The sequence below is a fragment of the Hemicordylus capensis genome, chromosome 1 (genome assembly GCF_027244095.1).
Source record: "Hemicordylus capensis ecotype Gifberg chromosome 1, rHemCap1.1.pri, whole genome shotgun sequence".
NCBI lineage: Eukaryota > Metazoa > Chordata > Lepidosauria > Squamata > Cordylidae > Hemicordylus > Hemicordylus capensis.
The window spans coordinates 207,813,055-207,830,212 of NC_069657.1; the positions used below are offsets into that span (position 1 = coordinate 207,813,055).

A 17,158-nucleotide genomic window follows, 5' to 3' on the forward strand; every position below is an offset into this window, starting at 1 on the left:
CAATGGGGCTTGTCCCCTCCCTTGGGTGGTTGCTTCTGTGGACCCTTCTGTGGCCCCGTCACTGTCTACATAAGAGTGGACACTTAGAGGGAGGTACACCTAAGGCAGCCACCTTAGGTGGCGCAGTGGGTAAACGCTTGACTGGCAAACAGAGGGTTGCCCCTTTGAATCCCCACCGGTGCTGTGTTGGGTGGAAGGGATGCAGGGCGGTGCTGAGGGCGTCGTCTCGTGCTGTGCGGGAGTGGGCGGTGGTGGCCCTTTCTTGTGTTCTGCCATGGACATCCACAGGGCTCCTAGGTCCCCAGAGGATCGCCAGTGCAATCTTCTCTTAGGTTAAAACCTGCAGCCTGGGCCACTGTGTATAGATCGCTGGCACTAGCCCCATCCTCAAACTCCATCTAACCAGTTGGCCAATTCTATGGCCTTATGCCTGATTCGGCTCTGTACGTCATTCTTATCCTGCCTGGACTGGGCATGTGGGGATGACAGCACTATGTACTCCCTAGCTATAGCATGGGACACTGGGCCCATGTTTACTGGGATGATATTCTTCAGTCACACGGTTGTCTGGTGGACGGGACCAAGAACCAGCTCCAGCCATCCAATGCATTACTGCACCTGGGGGCCTGGTTCATCACCAGAGCAGCAGCCATATCCCTCCCCAAGGACAGGAGGAAAAAGATCTGCAGTCAGATCCGACTGCCCTTGGGTTGGTCGCGGGTGGAGGTCTTGGCACTGGCTCAGCTTCTGTGGTCCATGATGGCATAGAACGCCTGCCAGGAGCAAGGGGGCATGCACATCTGGCTGTGAGCACCGCTGCCATTCCAGACATTATCACAACTGCTTGTTTGGGAGGGCCTTCTGCTGCTGCAAGTGCAGCAGTTCCACCTCTGGGGGCCCTCCCCAGCGGTGACAAGAGGAAACTTCCTGAGGGAACCTAACAGGGTCACTGACACGACCTACGCCAGCCTGACCGGCTGGGGGGTACATTGCGAGGAGCTTCAGTGCAGGAGCTCTGGTCCCCTCAGGAGGCCCTATACAACATCAATTGGCTAGAACTAAGAGTCATCAGGTTGGCTCTAGCCCATTTCTCAGTCCGCTTACAGGGGCGGCATGTATTGGTGAGAACCAACTACATGACAGCCAGGGTCCATGCGTATCCAAGGGCGGACCAAATCCATCCTGATGAAGGCGACCAATGCCCCTTTTTTCCAGTGGGTAGAAGGTCACTTAGCTTTGATCAGGGCAGCGCATCCAATGTCCAGGCAGACTGGCTCAGTTGCCAGACAGTGGACTAGTCGGAGTGGGCTCTCCATCCCAAGGTGTGCGTTCACATACAGCAATGCCTGGGGATCCCCAGGTGGATCCATTGCGACCCTGTTTGCAATCTTTTGTGTCCCACAAACACCTGCTTTAGTGGTTAGAGTGCTGGACTAGGGCTAGGACCGGGGAGACCCGAGTTTGAATCCCCATTCAGCCATGATACTTGCTGGACAACTCTGGGCCAGTCACTCTCTCAGCCTAACCTACTTCACAGGTTGGGTGTGAGGAGAAACTTTGGTATGCAGTGCACCGCTCTGGGCTCCTTGAAGAGCCAGCGTGGTGTAGTGCTGGACTGGGACCGGGGAGACCCGAATTCAAATCCCCATTCAGCCATGAAACGAGCTGGGTGACTCTGGGCCAGTCACTCTCTCTCAGCCTAACCTACTTCACAGGGTTGTTGTGAGGAGAAACTCAAGTATGTAGTATACCGCTCTGGGCTCCTTGGAGGAAGAGCGGGATATAAATGTAGTAATAATGATGATAATAATAATAAGTGGGAGATAAAATGTTAATAATGATAATGATAGTGATAATGATGATGATGATAATAAAATTAATAAACAAGCTTCTCCACTTCTTCACGAGGTGCCGCCACCACCTCGCGGAGGGCATGGACGCACTCTACTCTCCTTAGCCGCAGGGTCTCCTGGATGACCTCACCTCGGTAGGTCATCGTCCAAGGCTGATGGCACAACTCTGACAGAGAAGGGCACAGGTAATCTAGGGGCCCCACTCTAAGGCGACCATGGTTTGCCGGACTGGTACCCCTCTCTGTCGCGGCCTCAATGCCTCTACTGCAATGGCCGGACCTTCGTACTCAAGGGCTGTTGCTTCAGCCAGACTGGGCATGGCTCCACTACATGCCTGGAGTTAACCGCATGCTGTTATCGAAGAGAGGGCTATTCCAGGACGGTGCAAGACACAATCTGGGCCACTAGGCACCAAAGCACCAATAGGAATTATCAGATGACTTGGGCCGTCTTCCTCAGAAAGGCCGCCTTAGATGGGCTAGGCATTAAAAAATTGAGATATGCTTGGCCAAAGTCCCCCAAGATCCAGCCTTCCCTTCCTACAGGCAGGCCTGGACCAGGGCCTGAGACCCATTACTCTGAAACAACAGACCTCAGTCTTAGCTTTGGTCCGGAGCCTGAGGAGAGCAGGGAGTATTCAACTCCACCCCCACCTCTCTTGTTTTTTCGAGGAGCTACCAATATCGCTCTTCCACTGATTCATTGCCTTTCTTCATGGAACTTCAATAAGGTCCTGAATGCCCTCACATGGGCCCCTTTTGAACCGATTTTGTCTATCCCGCTAAAGTAGCTGTCCAACAAGGTCCTCTCCTAGTGATGTTCACTCTGGCACACAGAGTGTCGGAATCAGGGGGCGCTCTTGGTTCGAAGGGAGCTCTACATCTTCCAGCCAGACGTGGTGGTCCTTAAGACGTAGGGTCCTTTGACCCTACCTTGGTCAAAATAAAGAATTAAATATATTAACAAACTCAGTCTTCCAAGCCCATACATTCCCTTGTACGCAGTTGGCATTCCCTGCAGGGTTGCAGGGCCTGACGTACCTACATTCAAAGGACAAAGGACCTAAGGCAGTCTGAGGCCCTCCACGTGTCCCTCCATGCGACTTCACAGGGCTCTAAGGTGCCTAAGGTGACCTTAGCTCATTGGCCGAGGGCACGCATCACCACGGCCTACCAAGCCCCGTCAACCCAGTTTCCATGGGGCATCATAGCACTCTCTACCACAGGGCAGCCACCTCGGTGGCTTTCACAGCACAGGCGCCGCTAGGGGAAATATGCCGGGCATCCACATGGCCTGCCATTTCTCCCTTTCTCAAGCACTACAAAATTGGGGGCTGGGTGCTCCAGCAAGTGGTACAGAACTGATCCACTCCCCCCCCCATAGTAACTTATAACTGCTCTGGTAAGTCCCTTTGTGAGCCGTGACCTCCTACTTCAAGGGAAAAAGAAACATTGGACCTACCGTGAAGGGTTCTTTATCCTCTGAAGTAGGAGGTCACGCGGCCCACCCATGGATCAGGGAATAGTGTGGTGTCAGGCCATGCCTCTCTGCGCCAACCTTCGGGACTAATTGTTCCGATGCTAATCTTGGAACAACCTCCGTGTCTACCTTGATTAATATCTCAGGGCTTCCGTCCTCTATCCTACTCCCTTTGCATGCTAACCTCTAGTTCCACAACACTGTGGAGTTCCGCAGCCAAATCATCAAAACTGTGGAGTTCTGCAGCCAAATCATGAAATGCGAAAGTCGGAACTGGGGAATCGCACCTGAGCATGCTGGGAGAAGGGGGGCGTTCAGCTACTAGAAAAACACCTGAGATTTCCTGTCTATCGGGAGCAAGGAGTGGAAGTTAACCCTTTGTGAGCTGTGACCTCCTACTTCAGAGGAGAAAGAACCCTTCACGGTAGGTCCAATGTTTCTTTTTCAATATCAGTGTTTCAGATTTATAGCCATTTAGGAGCACCCACAATACACTTAATGCACACAGTTCTATAGAATAATTAGTACAGCAAAATTGCTAATCTTTATTTTGGGAACATCAGTTGGCTTTCAGCTAAGATTGAATGAGAAGAAGAGCCTGAGAAGAAACTGATGTGTGGGGGCTTCATAGCAACTGTCAGAAAGAGAGAAATGCTGCATAAAGTATTATTAAGTGACCAGCTGGGAACAGATGAGGCAGAGGACATAAGCTCACCTGATCAGCAGCAGCCTATGCTGGTGAGTGAGGAATGATCTTTTAAAAAGGAGATTCCAAACCTTCTAATTGGGATCGGACCTCCTGCCAATCAGCTTATTGTTCAGCATGACACACCAGGTTTAAAAAATAAAACTAAACACACAATGCTTGCCCATCTTCAAAAAAAATCAGAGCAGCAAGGCTGCAGGCAATCTCTTTGAGGTAAGAAAGCTATCTGGTCATGTTCTCTCCACAGCTACAAATTGCCAGTACATTGCTCGGAGTGTGCTGAAAACTGGATGCTATGAGATCATTAGCTGATAACTTCATTTTTTGCTCTATTAGACTAAACCAAATTCAGTCCAAAACCACTGATCTCATCATGAAATCAATAGAGTGCAGTGTTATAGCCCTATTTCAAAGTACAATTATGTTAAATGCTATGTGACCTAGCTGTTGCTAAGCTTCTTGATTGACATTGTGGCTTGTGAGGCAACTTTATGGATCTCTTGGGGAATGCTACCCTACCACTCGCCACCCTCAAGCTAATGGAAGGGTTTGGGCAACCTCTGGAACATTTACATTTACTCATTGGTGCTGTCCCCCCTCTTTTACGGAAGCTGGATGAGATAAAAAGTATTAATAAACATGGCATAGCAAAAAGGTGTTAGAGGTGTGAAGGCATTAAGAGTAAAACCTGCTTGAATTTGAAACCCAAGCAACAAGAACAATTTGTTTCCACGAATGACTTCGTTTCTTTATAGGCTGCTCAAACAGATGCTGACAAAAAATTAAAGAAGGATGATAAGAAGAAAGAATTGCAAGAACTGAATGAACTTTTCAAACCTGTAGTGGCTGCCCAGAAAATTAGTAAAGGTAAGCTTTCTTTGAGTGATTTGCAACTTCCTGTCTCATGTGTGTCAGACAGATTTGCTTTTCACTTTATTAAAAATTTCAAATAGTTAAATTTCATATGTTACAGGTGCTGATCCCAAATCAGTGGTCTGTGCTTTCTTCAAACAAGGACAGTGCACAAAAGGAGACAAATGCAAATTTTCTCATGACTTGTCTTTGGAGAGAAAGTGTGAAAAAAGAAGTGTTTACATAGATGCAAGAGATGAAGATCTTGAAAAGGGTAGGTTGCTTCTGGAAAATGGCAGAAAAAAATATTTTTATGTTTACAGCACATTGTGCCCTGTGAATACTATAAATGCAAAATTCTTTAAGTGAAAATCCACTCTGAGATTGGTTTTGATAGAAGGACAAATGGATATATAATTGTTTTTGCACTAACTCATCAGTTTCCTCAACCAGGTTTTTTTAAAAAATGTGCTCACACACAGATACACTTATATTTTAACCAGCTGTTTCTTTTGATTTTGTTACATTATCAGGTGGCAAACCAGTATTGACATGAGTTAAAATCGAGTAGTGAAGCTGCCAAGATAACCAGAACTCACTTTTATTGTTGGGCAACTGAAACTTAGAATTAGAGCTCAGTGACTACATTGTAAATATAACATGAATTAAAGGCTTGTTGTTAGCATGTCACATTCATGAACATACATTATTCTATGATATTTGCATTGTTGAATAGTTAACTCCAAAAGTGTTATTTTGGGAATCAGCACCTCAAAATAATGGCTTAGAACAGGAGTTTTCAAATTTTGGTCCACAGATGTTGTTGACTACAATTCCCACCATCCCAGTGGCCAGTAGTCAGGGATGATGGGAGATATAGTCCAGCAACAGCTGGAAGGCCAAAACTGTGCAGCCCTGATATAACATCTCCTATTTAAAGTTACTCTACAGTTCTAATATTTGCTTTTCAAAAGTTGCTTTTTTCAACTATAAATCGCCAACTGTCTCTCTTACAAATGAAGGACTGAGATGTACTGACTAGACAAAGTCAGTGGCTGAAACATGAGTTCAGTTCAGGTGTCTTCAGTCCAAACTGAACAGTACCTGTTGCTCCATGTTTTCTGTATTTGTGTCTCTCTCTCTGTTTTCATGTGAAATCTAGATTCTTAGTTGTGTGTTGTCTGTCATGTTAACAATATAATCTGAATAACTTGGGTGGGCCAAACTGAATAGTGTTCACAATTCTTTGCAAGCACACAGTGACTCGTAGCAATGACCACAGTGACCTATGACAATGTGCAGTGGTGAGACAAAGGTGAATGGGAATAATTAGGGATGTGTGAACTGGCTTGCTTTCGAGCCGCTTTGAGCTCAAACTGGTTCGGCTAGAGGTTGAGCTGAACCCCTCCCCGCTGGGTCAGTTTGGGGATGCCAGGTGCCAATAAATCTGGTTTTTTTAAAAGGTTGACTTACTGCTGTTGAGGGCTTCTGTGGCCTTGGGGTGTGGGGGTGTACTGTTATGGCCGTGGGAGGGGATCCTCCGGAGGCTCCCTCTCCCCACATCAGCCTTCCCCCCATCTCCCCATGGTTTGCGCACACAGTGGCCATTTTCTGGGCCACCACACTTGCAAACAGGGCCGAAAAAGCCTGTGGGGAGATGGGGAAGGCTGACAGTGGGTGGTGGAGCCCACTGGAGAGGCCGAACCCCTCCTCCCGAGGCCACAGAAGCCCTCAGCGGTGGTAAATCAGCCTTTTAAAAACCAATTTTATTGGCACTCAGCACTCCCGAACCAGTCAGATTCAAATCAAACCAGGCAAACTGGTTTTGTGCGCATCTCTAGGAATACTGTGTATTCACTGCAGTTACAGCACAATTATATGAACATACTCTACGACAAATCAATCCTGAATTTTCATTTGAGGCACAAATGACCAGGTTTAAACTATCATACTTTGGACACATTATGTGAAGACCCAGCTCCCTTGAGAAGGCTGATGGGGAAAGTTGAAAGAAAGAAAAGAAGAGGACCAGCAGCAAGGTGGATGGACTTGATTATGACAGCAACAAATGCACCACTGAGAGACCTGAAAGGCCAAGTTGAAGATGGATCATCCTGGAGAGAATCCATGTTGTCACTAAGAGTTGACACCGATTTAACGGCACTTAATCAATCAATCATTCTTGGAAGCAAGTCCTGTTATGTTAGTGAACCTTTCTCACAAGTTAGCGCATGTAGGATGACAACCTTCTATCTGTCTATCATATTTCTGTATTGCCTGATATGTACATCTCTAGGTGGTGTACAAAACTTAAAATATTTAGAAGTTACAAATTAAAATATATAATAAAAACAAGAGAATAAAATAGAGATTAAAACAAGTTTTAAAATTATTAAAATTCTAATTAAAAGCCTGCGAAAACAGGAGAGTCGAGGTTCTTCCTGAAAACAGAGAAGAAGATGCTCATTTCAGTAGGGAGCATATTCCAAAGCCCAGGGGCAGCCACTGAGAAAGCCCAGTCATGGGTCACCACCAAATGAGCCGGTGGCATCCGTAACCGGACCTCTCCAGAGGATCATAACAGGTAGCAGGGTTCATGACAAAGGAGGCGTTCTCTTAAATAGCTTGGACCTAAGCTGTTAAGGGCTTTATAGGTAAGAACCAACACTTTGTATTTCACCCGGAAACGTATCAGCAGCCAGTGCAGTTCTTTCAAAACTGGTGTTATGTGGTCCCTTCGTGTTGTCCCAGAGACCAATCTGGCTACCGCTTTCTGTACCAATTGCAGTTTCCGGACTATGCACAAAGGCAACGCCACGTAGAGTGCATTACAGTAGTCAAGGCTGGAGGAAACTACTTGGCAGTTTCAGTGGAGGATGAGGACTAAGGGGATGTTCCACAAGCCTCACAGAAAAGATGGGGAGGTTTTTTGAGGGAGGATTTGAAAGTAATGGGGAAGAAGGCATCATGCCGCCATATTAGCAGCCTGGATAACATTGCTTGTATCCTTGGTAATATATGCAAATTAAAGAATTTCTGTGCTGTTTTTGATAGCTGAACCTTCTTTTCAAGGTAATCATATAGATTCCCTGAGCTCCTTACAGTCATTGTCATTATTTTTGTTGTCATTTTAATCCTGCCTCCTTTTATACTCCTGATTTCTTTTGTCTTGCATTTCCTTATATCCTTCCTATATCACCATAAACACAAAAATGTAATTAAATTCTTTTGATAATGTAGCAGTGTTTTTGTGGTTGAAAAAACTTAGGGTTGTTGTTTTTCCTCTCTTTGGTGAAATCTTTGTCTGTTATATCTAGACACAATGGATAACTGGGATGAGAAGAAGCTAGAAGAGGTAGTGAACAAGAAGCATGGTGAAGCTGAAAAGAAAAAACCCAAAACACAAATAGTATGTCCTTTTTAAAATTGTATTGAAGTATCTAGTTAAAAATAGAAAATTAGTTTGGATGGGTTGAATTTTTATGTTATATGTGGGATCGATGCATGTTTTACTATCTTTTTGACTTTTTAAGTAGAGAAGCAGCTTATAAAATAAGTTATTCATATCTGTGTGTATAATCTGTTGTTGTAAATAAACTATACCAAAGCAACTGTCACCAGGCACTATTAAAACTTAGTATGGCAATGACTGAACATTTTTGGGACCATCAGGATTTAGAAAAAATAGCACGTATAGGTAAATGGCAGTGCATATAGTATATGGATAATGCTTTCCTAGCCAGTAGGTTCTCATAGAATGATTGAATTAGGAACAGAGGAAGCTGCCATATACTGAGTCAGACCAGTGGTCCATCGAGCTCAGCATTGTCTACACAGACTGGCAGTGGCTTCTCTAAGGTTAGAGGCAGGAGTTTTATCTCAGCCCTTTCTTGAAAATGCCAGGGAGGGAGGGAACCTGGAACCTTCTGCATGCAAGCATGCAGATGCTCTTACCAGGCGGCCCCATCCCCTAAGGGGAATGACTAAGTGCTCACATATGTGGTCTCCTATTCAAATGTAAACCAGAGTGGACCCTGCTTAGCAAATTGGCTTGATGTATTTAGTACAGTATATAAAAGTCTAATATCTGGTGGGTAATATCCAGGTCTTCAGCAGAGTGGTGCCCCATTATTGGGAGATCCTTTCATTAACAGAAGAAGAGTTGTGCTCATGCAAGGACCCCTCACATAAATACAGTTCTCCTGTTCATGGAAGGAGCTTCAGACAATGAAACACCACTCCAATGAAGTTCTAGATGCTGCCTAGTATGGTTACAAACTATTTTTAATGTAAATTTTGCTGTACCTGTTTCAGATATAACTGTATTTATGAGATTCCGTTGAATGGATTCCCCTGTTATGTAATCCATAAGTATTTTAAGCTATTAGTATCCATCATATGGATTCGGTTATAATAATGTGACGTATTGGCAGTAGTCCCCGGAATCATTAAAATTATACTGCAAACGGCATCCCAGATGAACATACTGGAGTGTTCAAATAGCATATTAGTTGACGGATGCTCCCACAACCAGGGAGCTGGTTCAGATGGACCCCCAGCCTTATGGGTACCCATTGAGATTATGACAAGGTAAATGGTTACAGTCTTGTGACACTCCTTGAAAACAGCTTGTCCATGCAGCTATAGAGAGGGATGCTGCTTGAGAAACACAAGTAACACCCTGCTGGGCATGTAGAGCATATTACACAGTGTGTCTGAATTGCGATCATAGTCTGGTCCTTGGGTTTCATTGGTTTCATTTGAGCATTTAACCTTCTTTGGACTGAGCCTCTAGATTATCTTGTGTAACATTCTTAAAACAGGCTGAAGAGCTATTTGTACCATATGCTCAGGTACACAGTAGGTATATTGTGTCAGAGGATTTTTAAAATTGATGCATAAATCCACTGAGAAGCTATCTCCTGATGAATGATTGGACATGGTGTGATAGCCTCTTCTGGGTGTGATGTCTAGCTTCTAAACACTGCATAGCCTGATGCCCTGAAACTTCATAATGGCACTAAGATGGTTTTAGCCTAGAAAAGGTTTTACTGTTCTCATCACCAAAACAGGGAAGGCTGGGGGAAGGCAGGAGCCAACCTGTCTTCCCCCACACAAACTGCAGCTCCCCCGGGGTTCTGCCGCCCATGTGACCAGACAAGCAATGTGGCAGCAAGTAGGAGGGGCAAGGGGAAGGAAGCCCCAGTGCCAGGAGTCCCACAATGCATTGTGAAAATTCCTGCCCCCAGGTCTCTCCTTCCCCTGGCCTCTGGTATTAATGACCGCTGGCAGCCCGAGTGCACACGCGCGCGCACACACACACACACACACACACACACACACAGAGCCGGGCAGTGAGGTAAGCGGCATGTCCTCCTACTTCACTTTTAGCCCCGGTTTCAAACCTGGGCTACCTGGTGGAGAAGCACCAAGATTGGGAGTATACTATGCTACCCAGGTAGGGCTGGTTGTGATAAAGACCTGGTAGTTTATTTTTATTAGCACTTAATTGGTGGCCTGTTAGGGGTAAAACAAATTGCATATGGCCTTAACGACCCAACGCCAGGAGACAGACTTGCTTTAATTTGAATTTAGTAGCCAGAAATAAAGCTCTACAAGATTTATTCTGCCCAGTCCTGCATAAAATAAGGAGGATGGGGAAAGTTGATTTGATTGCCATTGTTTAATGCAGGTCTGCAAGTATTTCCTTGATGCTATTGAAAACAATAAATATGGATGGTTTTGGGTCTGTCCTGGTGGAGGAGACAATTGTATGTACCGCCATGCTCTCCCTCCTGGCTTTGTACTCAAGAAGGACAAAAAGAAGGAAGAAAAGGAAGAAGAAATTTCTTTAGAAGACCTAATAGAAAAAGAGGTAATGCAGTTTTCACTTGTATAAAAAAGTGCAGGCATATTGAATCTTGTTTGAGCAGTGAAAGATTGTGTGCTTCAATTAGCTGGATTTGTATAGAATACTGACATTCTTTTGAAAATGATACATTGCTTTAAAGTTTTTTGCAATTCCCTGTTCTTTTAATTATTGGAATAGATGCATAGAATTACAGCAGGTTGCAATAGACTTGTTTGCAATAACCTTGGTGATATATTTTTTTAAATTACATTTTTAAGTTTCTGTGTCAGTCGGGAATGAAAAGAAATAATACTGAATTCCTGCCCCTAGGGGTCACTCATGTTTAATAGTGAAAAATTAACTGTTGGCATGTTCAAAACTGCATATTGCACTTGTGCTGAATATTTTAACACTGATTGTAATTATATTGGAGTTTCATGTTGTCTCTCCCCCATCCCCGCTACGAGGTGAATCTTAGTTCTGGCTTTAATTTATTTCTCCTTATACAGTCAAAAATATGTACTAATATGTACTTCCCTTTGGCTGAAGATTTTTCCCATGTTACCTCAAGGATGTCTACACCTGTTACTGTTCAGAATTTCAGCTAATGTTGTATTTATAATTTTATAATATAGTGAGCCAGCGTGGTGTAGTGGTTAGAGTGCTGGACTAGGACCGGGGAGACCCGAGTTCAAATCCCCATTCAGCCATGATACTAGCTGGGTGACTCTGGGCCAGTCACTTCTCTCTCAGCCCAACCTACTTCACAGGGTTGTTGTGAAAGAGAAACTCAAGTGTGTAGTAAACCGCTCTGGGCTCCTTGGAGGAGGAGCGGGATATAAATTTAAAATAATAATAATTTCAAAATATCCCTGGAAGGGCTGGGTTTAAGAGCTGCAGGGCTTTCTCTTATGTGATGGAGGGAAAAGGTAGCCTACTAAAAGTCTGCTCATTGATTAATTTATTTATCTTACAGCGTGCTGCCTTAGGAGCAAATGTTACTAAAATTACTTTAGAGTCTTTTCTTGCATGGAAGAAAAGGAAAAGACAAGAAAAGATTAATAAGGCTGAGCAAGATATGGAAAGAAGAAAAGCTGACTTTAAAGCTGGCAAAGCATTGGTGGTAAGCTCTGCCCTTCTGCATAGTGTATTTGATAATATAATTTAACATAAGGCTAGAACAGTTCTTTTCAGTGAAGTAAAATTTCTCGATCTGTTCTTAAATTATATTTAAATTTAGTATTGCTTAGCTGTGTTCCTTTTTCCATGGCTAGATCAGTGGGCGTGAAGTGTTTGAGTTTCGGCCAGAGCTGGTTGATGCAGATGATGAGGAAGCAGATGATACACGCTATATTCAAGGAACAGGCGAAGATGAGGTAAAACGATTCCAATAAACATTTGTGCATTGTGTCAGAAATTGGCAAAGCAGAGCATTCCTATTGAGGAATTGTAGTTGTTGATATTTGTGATTACATAACATTGATTCCTTATTGGATGAAGCTTTGGATGGCTCTGGACTTCCTACAGTGGGGCAACTAGAAACTGCTCAGTGAAGTCCACCAGAGCTGTTCTTCACACCTGTGGAATTAATGTTTTGGGGTGTGCATGGAACCGGCTGGCCGGGTTTGGTTCAAGTCCGAACTGGACTCAAACCTGACCGGCCTAGTTCAGTTCTGTACCCCCTTGACGATCCCCCCCCGTTCAGTCCTTTGGGGAGCTCCGTCTAGGCTGCAGGGGGGTCCGTGAAGGTCCCCCTGCCCCGCCAGCCTCCATCATCATTGCTGCGGCCCATCTGGCCGCCGGGCCTCCATTTCTTGGCACGGCAGCCATTTTGGACGCTGCCACACATGCGCAAATGGCTTCTGTGAGGCCTGGCAGGGCCTCGCAGAGGCCATTTGCGCATGCATGGCAGCCATTTTAAAAAACAGCCACCAAATAAAATGGCTGCTGCTATGCTGGACATAGCTGAGCCAGAGGAACACCCCCATCAGGCTTCCCAATGAGGCCTTGTATTCTATCCCAGCCTTCCTTGTGCTGCCTCACAGCTATTAGTCCCAATGGCAAAGTGGGCAAGCTCTCCTGGAACAAACCAGAGGTTCATGAGGAGTGTGGGTTCAGACATAATGCATACCTCAGTGGGAGCAGCATTGGGATTTAGACAGTCACAGACAAGTTGGTCACTGACTTTGTGAGTGGGTTCCATGATTTGTGTGTATCCACCCTCAGAGTTGGTATTTAAGTTTAGGAAGGCTGGTTATAGGACGATGACATTCTTTTGTTTTTTCCCCTTTCAGGTTGACGAACTTGTGAGTGTAAATGATGTGGACTTGAACCTTTATGTTCCAAAAGCTGTGGATGAGACTGGAATTACTGTAGCTAGTCTGGAACGATTTAGTACGTATACTTCAGCTGAAAAGGATGGTAAGGCTTTTGAGTCTTTATTTATTTTGGTTGTTTAGTGAACAAAAGTATTATATATTTACTGTCTAGTGCCAAAGTATATGGTTTCTGCTAAACTTAGTTTGTCTTCTTCTAGTCTGTATCTGCAGATGCAAACACTAGCAAAACACTAACTTGGGTAGGATACACCTTGTCATTTTTTGAAGTGGAGATTGTTTACTTGGCAGTAGTTCTATTACAATGATGTATTCATGAGATGTGGCAATACCATAACTGTGTAGTATTGCCTCTGTTCTATGTTGTCCATTTCTACACAAATCCATTAAGTTATTCCACTAATTCTAATGGAATATAACTTGTAATACCAATTATCTACATTAAAAAAAAATTCATGCTTGGAACTTGAACATAGGAAAATGTTTTGTTTTGTTCCTTTGATTCCCTCTGGAAAATGGAAGACTAGGAAAACAAAAGCTGTGCTGTATTAGCCATGAACTCTAGCTCTTTGTTTACACATCTGTGAAATAGCTGAATCCCGAACACATCTATTTGAAAATCAGTCTGGGAAAGAAGTCCACTGAACTCTGTTGGGCTTAGTTTTGTGTCAGCTTACTTGGGGCTGAACTGCAAGTTTCTCTAATTTTTGTGGTACTTACTTCTAAGTAAGAGTGCTTTGAATCTGAGCCTTAGTAAAATGTATTACTCTACTGTGTTTTGGCTCATCAGCTCTCCCCCCCGCCCCTTGGTACATCAGACTAACTTTAGAGCTCTCCTATAGTCAATATTCTTAGACCATTTATTGTCAGCATAAAAGGCTTTAAGTAAATGGTGGTAGGTATCTTCAAATGAGGCACTGTGAGAATTGTTTTCACTTTCAGATAATAAGCTGAGTGAAGCTTCAGGAGGTGGACTGGAGAATGGAGAGCAAAGTGATTTGGAAGCTGACAGCGACATGGAAGGCACCCAGGAAAATGGAATAATTGATGCAGTTCCAGTTGATGAGAATCTTTTTACTGGTGAGGACTTGGAAGAACTAGAAGAAGAACTAAACACACTTGATTTAGAGGAATGAACAAGCTGCTTCAAATATGAATTTAATCTTCTTGACAAAGTGAATTCTGGCTCCATCTGTTTTATCTAGAATTCTTAAATGGAATGTTCTTGGTTCCTCAAGTGATTCTGGAAAGAACATTAAACAGACATATCTTCCTTCCAAAAATTTTTTCTTATTCAATCTTAACTGCAGCTTCATGGTAAGCCACCCAGATAATACACTGAGAGGACTATTTTATCATACAATGACACTTGTAACAAGATTCCAACCCAAAATAGGAAGGCTAACTATTTTTCCAGGATGTGTGAAGGAGAATATTGCTACCAGGTACACAAGAAGGTCAAAGTGAAATCCTTCAGCAGAATTTCAATTGAAATGAGTGTGTTTGAGTGATTACATAACAATTTTTGAGCTACATAGTATAAATTGAGGTGATAACAGATTGAAATGGCTGTTCTCTTGCAAGGCTGGAATTGCTTTAGATTATTTGACCAAACAGATGCTTGAGATAGCAGTCCGTAAAATGACATTCATGTATGGGGCCATCCTTTTAAAACATAAACTTTACAAAGGTGTAAATAAAGGCCATCTGACTGAAAAACATGTTGGCTCTACAGTAGTATATGACACATGGTCTGCAAATATGCAGTAAAGCTAAACAGAAGCAATTCTGCAAATATGAATGGCGATTTGAAATTTATGCTGTAATCTCTATGTGAAACACCTCATTACCCAGTATATGGAAAATAATACTTACCATGACTTCATCCATCTTTCTGGTTTTCTCTCTTCACTATTCTCAAAAGTGTCTTTCCGTGTGTAGTGTAAAATTTTAAAGCTGTTGTGAGACCTTGGAATATGGTATTGGAATTCTGCTTTAAATGTCCTGACAGAGCAGGAAGTTCCTACAACACTTCAAGGCAAAGTGATATAATTTTAATTATAAAGATTACGCTGGTGTCTTAAGAGAAGCTTCATTAGATGACCCAGGTGAATCAACATCTTTGTAGCAAAGTAGAAAAGCTTTCTAGGCAGAGTCTATTGCAAGATAAGAGATGTAGGAAGAGCTCTCTAATGTTAACTTTCATGTGAGCCAGAACTCTGGCTTGTAAGAAGTGATCTTCAAATTCTTACAAAAACGCCTTTAGCTCAATAGTTTGGGACAGGTGAGATATCTAAGAACTAGAATACCAACCCTTTTTAGATTGACCTAAAGATAGTTGTTTGAAGGATTTAACATGTGACTGCAAACAGTGGGAGTTAGCAATGCCATGACTGGCCAGCCCAAATAGTAAAGGTTACTTGCCACCCCACATTTATGTCAAAACAAAATGTAACAGAAGATACAATGCTAAAGAGAGCTGTGGGGAAATGAAGGCTACAGATCCGTCGTCAGAATCTTTACTGGAATTCTACCAGCTTGGTGTAATGTACCTAAAATATCTCCTGAGTTGCCTGTGTACTTAGTGTGTAAATTATTTTCCACTGCTCTCCTTTATCACTCATTTTCTTCCTGTAGAGGTTTTGAGCCCTCCAACTCAGTTGAAATCCCTTTGGATCATATCTCTTGCTTCTTTGCCTTAATTTTTCCAGAACAAAACAGAATTATGGAGTTGGTTTATATACATGCTGCTCTTTTATTTTTAAAAAGCACTTGTATTTTTTTAAGCATTGCAGCATGCGTGTTGTTTGAGAGAAAAAACAAGAGTAATTGTTGATGATCAGCTTCTTGATGTTTCTCTCTCCAAAAAAGTTCCAAAAATCTTTCATCTCCTCTAAAATAGACTGAAAATTAAGCAGCTGGCCAACCATTCATTGTTGTGGACAGTTTGAAAAATGTGTGGTGGTTCTATTTTTTAAATTACTGTAGGTTTTTTTTTTTGTTTTTTTTACATTATTGATATGCCAAACAAACCTTAATGAGATACTAGTGGTTTCATTCATGTATTTTTTCCCCCTCCTGGAAGTGGTTTGGCCTATTAGATTGTAGTGGATGATTGTGTTAAATTTGTGCTATTTTTTCAAAATATATTGAATAACTTTGTATTCAAGCTCAATTATGGCAGAGGAAAATACATGATCATGCTGCGATTGGATCAGATGTTTCTTAATCAGTGTTCAGTGAACCACATGGAGAATGCATCTAGACTGTAAAACATGGGAATTAATGTAAGGTAGTGGCTCTTTGGCTATCAGCTTTTCATATGTATTGTGCGTTATGAAATGTTGTTCTCTTCCAGAACTATAAAATATTTCCTGAGTAAATATTCACTTCATCCACATTCCTGCATATCGCAACACTAGCACATATAGCAAATTACCAATGGGCTTAGTTGGAAAACTTTCTCCTGACATTCATAGCAAGATAGAAACATTAAAATGGTTGAACCTCTCTTGCCCTCACTAATCTTGATAATGCTTTCAGTTTGTAAATAATTCAATAGAGCAGTGGCTTTCAAACTTTCTCTCTTGCGTGAGGCCTGTTTGACCTCAGGCTTGTGCCACTTGAACGGAAGGAACTAAAATATACTTGGCAAACCCCTGTAGCTTCACAATGATCAGCAGTAGTGGGAAAGCTGACTTTCAGGTAAGCTTGTTTGTCATGTGGTGTTCTTCATTGAGGAGAACCCCAAGGTTCCTGGAAACTTGATCTGAGAACTTCTGAGTGTGAGCAATTGTTGAGATAGGTCTATAATTATACACAGTACAAAGTCATCCAGTCAGATGGGATGTGCATGTGGTATATTCTTCTAGTTGTGTCACAATGTAGGGCTGTTACTGAGCAAATGAATTGGACTCTGGCTTTTATCTGTGTGTAATAGTTCTGGAGCATGATTTATCACAATGCCTAGCAGTGTGTTCAAACACAGCAGGGCAGTGAACTTCACTGTCTTTTAAGTGGGGGTCACTCTTGTAATTTCTCACTGTGCTCACCTCCATACAATGTAGGGATGTGACTGTGC

General features: G+C 43.0%; 1 protein-coding gene across 3 annotated transcripts in view; it reads left to right on the top strand.

Annotated features, from left to right (window-relative positions):
• ZC3H15 (zinc finger CCCH-type containing 15) overlaps positions 1-16,460 on the top strand; it is a 38,699-nt gene extending 22,239 nt beyond the window's left edge. For all 3 annotated transcript variants that reach the window (XM_053271593.1, XM_053271602.1, XM_053271584.1), the window contains exons 3-10: positions 4,794-4,905; positions 5,012-5,164; positions 8,208-8,299; positions 10,583-10,765; positions 11,718-11,864; positions 12,016-12,117; positions 13,036-13,162; positions 14,020-16,460. In XM_053271593.1, coding sequence (XP_053127568.1) covers positions 4,794-4,905; positions 5,012-5,164; positions 8,208-8,299; positions 10,583-10,765; positions 11,718-11,864; positions 12,016-12,117; positions 13,036-13,162; positions 14,020-14,213 — 1,110 coding nt within the window. In that variant the 3' untranslated portion in view covers positions 14,214-16,460. The remainder of the gene's footprint in view (positions 1-4,793; positions 4,906-5,011; positions 5,165-8,207; positions 8,300-10,582; positions 10,766-11,717; positions 11,865-12,015; positions 12,118-13,035; positions 13,163-14,019) is intronic.
• Positions 16,461-17,158: the final 698 nt, after the last annotated feature.